Source organism: Octopus bimaculoides, chromosome 11 (genome assembly GCF_001194135.2).
Source record: "Octopus bimaculoides isolate UCB-OBI-ISO-001 chromosome 11, ASM119413v2, whole genome shotgun sequence".
NCBI lineage: Eukaryota > Metazoa > Mollusca > Cephalopoda > Octopoda > Octopodidae > Octopus > Octopus bimaculoides.
Window position 1 is genome coordinate 61,842,641 of NC_068991.1, and position 4,403 is coordinate 61,847,043.

Below are 4,403 nucleotides of genomic sequence, written 5' to 3' on the forward strand. Positions count from 1 at the left end.
ATTGCAGCAATTAAAATGAAAAAATCCATCCAGTTTGTGGATTGGTGCCCAACAGGGTTTAAAGTTGGTATCAATTACCAGCCCCCAACTGTTATCCCTGGAGGAGACATGGCCGAGGTCCAACGGGCCGTGTGTATGCTGAGCAACACGACAGCTATTGCTGAAGCTTGGGCCCGTCTGAATCATAAATTTGACTTGATGTATGCCAAGCGAGCTTTTGTTCATTGGTATGTTGGTGAAGGTATGGAGGAAGGAGAGTTCTCGGAAGCGCGCGAAGATATGGCTGCACTGGAGAAAGATTATGAAGAAGTTAGTATTGACACAGCTGAAGTGCAAGATGAGATCGAAGAATATTAAATCTTATTACAAGCGGGGTGAGATACACACACACACAAGTGTGTATTTCTCCAATTTTTTTTTTTTAAACTAGTGAATTAGTTTTGGAATATTAAAATCGCATCGTTTTACTGTTTGTGTTGCATATTCGAAATAAAAGAATTTTTAAAAATAACATTTTTCAAATTTCTTTCGAAATATTAGCAAACCATTATCACAATCCATTCAGACTCCTTTCTTCAGACGTGTTTCTAATATAAGTATTGAAACTAAATTTTGTCACCGTACAGGAAGCAGTTGGACATTTAATATACCAGAACCAGTATTAGATGGAGCGGACAAATCATGTTAGCAAAAGTTGCTATCGTTGACTAATCTGCAAGTTTGAAGGGAGGGGGCTTTGTGGATTACGTCGTACGCAGTAACCCAACTTGTTTCTCCTTTATCAACCCTGAACGGCAAAGTTGAACTTGCCACTTAAATGCGAACAAAATGCCGCTAAGCATTTTCTGCCGCCTTAAATAAATTTTACTATTATAGGGACAAGTTCTGAGTGGTTTGTCGATTAAGACGGCAGCAATGCTCACGTATTAATTTTACCGATCCCGCAAAGATGAAAGGTGAATTCGACCTCGGCCGAATTCGAACTCAGAGCGTAGAGGAAAAAATGCTGCTAAGCATTTAGTCCGGCTGACTATTCTGCCACATCGTTACCTTTTTAGTAATACTACCATACTTCCATGAAGTTACAAAGGATATTCTAAGCGGCTTTCGAGATATCCGGTGATCCTTAGTCAGCTCCATTTAACATTAACTTACATAACTTGTATTTCAAATATTTGATAACTAGACAACACTTAATCGCTACATACAAGGAAACTTGCGGGATTTTAAGGGCGGAAATAGGTCAAGCTTTATGTTAATAATAAGTGTCGCTATCGAGTCAAGACCTGGACTTTTCAGGGCGGTATTAATTACACGTGCGCACGCACGCATCTTTGCATTAAAACACTACAGAAAAGTTGTCGAATAAATGTTAAAATAAACGTATAACAAGCAAAAGCACGAAAAACAAATTGGCTTGTTATATAAATGTATATGTATCTTTATACGTCTTTTTATTTTGTTGGCACTCCGTCGGTTACGACGACTAGTGTTCCAGTTGATCCGAACAGCCTGCTCGTGAAATTAACGTGCATGTGGCTGAGCACTCCACAGACACGTGTACCCTTAACGTAGTTCTCGAGGATATTCAGCGTGACACAGTGTGACAAGGCTGACCCTTTGAATTACAGGCACAACAGAAACAGGAAGTAAGAGTGAGAGAAAGTTGTGGTGAAAGAGTACAGCAGGGTTCGCCACCATCCCCTTCCGGAGCCTCGTGGAGCTTTAGGTGTTTTCGCTCGATAAACACTCGCAACGCCCGGTCTGGGAATCGAAACCACGATCCTATGACCGCGAGTCCGCTGCCCTAACCACTGGGCCATTGCGCCTCCGATACGTATCTTATATATAAAAGTAAATAAGGAAATGCAGGTATCTGCGCATTGCGGCCGCACGCGTGTGTGTACGCACAGATTCATAGTGTTATGTATACATATAAACGTATGTGTAGATTTTATATGTATCCTCAGTAAATCACAAAAGAAGCACACTGCTATAGAGCAGCGTAATTATAGTTGTGGTCGGTTCATAGGGTTACCCAGAATTTCGCGTCTATAATGCGTCTAGCTTTACATACGCCTCGTCAGATCCTAATGTCGGTGGCCTATAACCTCTCTTTATGATTATATCTTACTTTAATCCTTATCTACCTGCTCAAGGAAAAACCGCCTATAGCTGCTTCTGATAGGCATTCTCAACATCTCAGTCGCAGTTCAAGCCAGTTTTAATGATAAACCAAACACTCGTAGTAAACATTTACTTTAAGTCAGTCGACGAAAACTCCTAAGATATCTATATCTCGCGACAGTGACAAATCCAGCGGAGTAGCAGTCAGTTAAGGCAATAATTACTTACACCCGTGTACTTGTGTGTTTCACTAAACAAAACATTTACAATTTTAATTTTGTATTTGGCCCAGATGTCTTTAGCTTGTAGTTTTAAGATAAGATTCTTCATATCTTCTATAATTGGTATTTTGACTTTTGCTCTCTAATTAGGTTGGTCTAAAAGAAATATGAATTTTTCAGTTTCAGACAAACCTTAGATTTCGTCTTCGTATATTTGCTTTAAATATAGGCCTCACCCAGCAGACTCGTACATTGATTAAAATAAGTTATTGTTAATATAAATTAGTGTATAAATATTTTGTTAGAATAGTGGAGTATCATACGAGGGATACAAAGTTACCGTAGTGAACTTCCAATTGTAACTCATTTAACCGGCCCGAATTTTTCCCCTCGAGGTTTCGGAGTTTTCAATGTTTTCAAATTTATATTTAAGAAACTCTATCATGTACGATTTTATCTGTTTTAAGTACTTATATAGGTTTGCCAAAAGTCTCTCGATAGTAAATCAAAATTCCATAAATACTGTAATTTTGTATTGACTCGAATAGAAAAATGTGTCACTCAAGGATTTCAGTTCGAAAATTTTTCATGTCTCGTATTTAGATGCTTTTATTAAATTCATTCAGTTGTGAAACCTAAATAAAACATTAGAATTAAATAGTTTTGATTTACTGTTGGGGTGACTTTTGGCCAACCCTGTATATAGGCGTAGCTGTGTGGTAAGAAGCTTGCTTCCCAACCACATGGTTCCGGGTTCAGTCCTGTATGGCACCTTGGGCAAGTGTTTTCTGCTATAGCCTCAGGCCTACCAATGCCTTGTGAATGGATTTCGTAGACGGAAACTGAAGGAGGCCCGTCGTGTGTGTGTGTGTGTGTCCCCGCATCGCTTGATAACTGATGCTGGTGTGTATGTCCCTGTGACTTAGCGGTCCAACAAAATAGACCGATTGAATAAGTACTAGGCTTATAAATTCCTGCGATCGATTCCTTCGACTTAAACACTTTAAAGCGGAGCTCCAACATGGCCACAATCAAATGATGGAAACAAGTGTGTGTGTGTGTGTGTGTGAGAGAATTTATCGGAATTTTTTTTTCCTGCGTTTTTCCAAATTTCAAAATAAAACCTTTTAATCGATATTTTTTTTTCAAACGCCTACCCTGCCCCACCTCATGTATCTTAAATCTTGAATGAAGCGGCAGTTCGAAATTTTCTTTTCTGTAAAAACGCGTATTACACGTTTTAAAATTTGGACTGATATAACAATTAAGATATAGTGCAACATTCACAGTGCAACCAAATTTATCTCGTACTTAGACCAGTTCGTTTTGTAAAGCAGTAAACGTGTTTCTTGCTTACGTTTGTTTTGTCAAAGATTAATGTTTTGTTCAAGAGCTACAGTTTGTAATCCAACTAGAAACAGATACAAAAAGTAGTCAATATTTCATTTTTGAGTAGTAGCAGGAACAGCGTCGATGGTAGGGTGCCATCGCTTCTTTAACCGTTTTTTGAAAATGTTATACCTAGTGTGTTTGCACATGTTACAAATATCCTAAGTGGTCGATTTAACAAAATAGTCGAGCACTGTTATCACAGCAGTAAATAAAATCATGGCGCATGCTTTCAGTTTTCCATTGCTTCAACAGCTCTGAATCGAAAATGATAAAGATTATGAACTGTTATTCTTGCATACGGAAGTTCGATGGTTGGTAATGGGGGAAACTACCTGAAAGTTTCTATAGGCGTAGGAGTGGCTGTGTGGTAAGTAGTTTGGAAAAGAACCACATGGTTCCGGGTTCAGTCCCACAGCGTGGTACCTTGAGCAAGTGTCTTCTACTATAGCTTCGGGCCGACCAAAGCCTTGTCAGTGGATTTGGTAGACGGAAACAGGAAGAAAGAGTGAGAGAAAGTTGTGGTGAAATAGTACAGCAGGGTTCGCCAGCATCCCCTGCCGGAGCCTCGTGGAGCTTTAGGTGTTTTCGCTCAATAAACACTCACGACGCTCACAACGCTCGGTCTGGTAACCGAAACCGCGATCCTATGACCGCGAGCCGCTG

At 39.6% G+C, this 4,403-nt stretch overlaps 1 protein-coding gene across 1 annotated transcript in view; it reads left to right on the forward strand.

Annotated features, from left to right (window-relative positions):
- LOC106873139 (tubulin alpha-1C chain) overlaps nt 1-982 on the forward strand; it is a 4,426-nt gene extending 3,444 nt beyond the window's left edge. The window contains exon 4 of the mRNA XM_052971896.1: nt 1-982. This exon is cut by the window's left edge and continues 15 nt beyond it. Within this exon, the coding sequence (XP_052827856.1) occupies nt 1-357 (357 nt within the window). The 3' untranslated portion in view covers nt 358-982.
- Nucleotides 983-4,403: the final 3,421 nt, after the last annotated feature.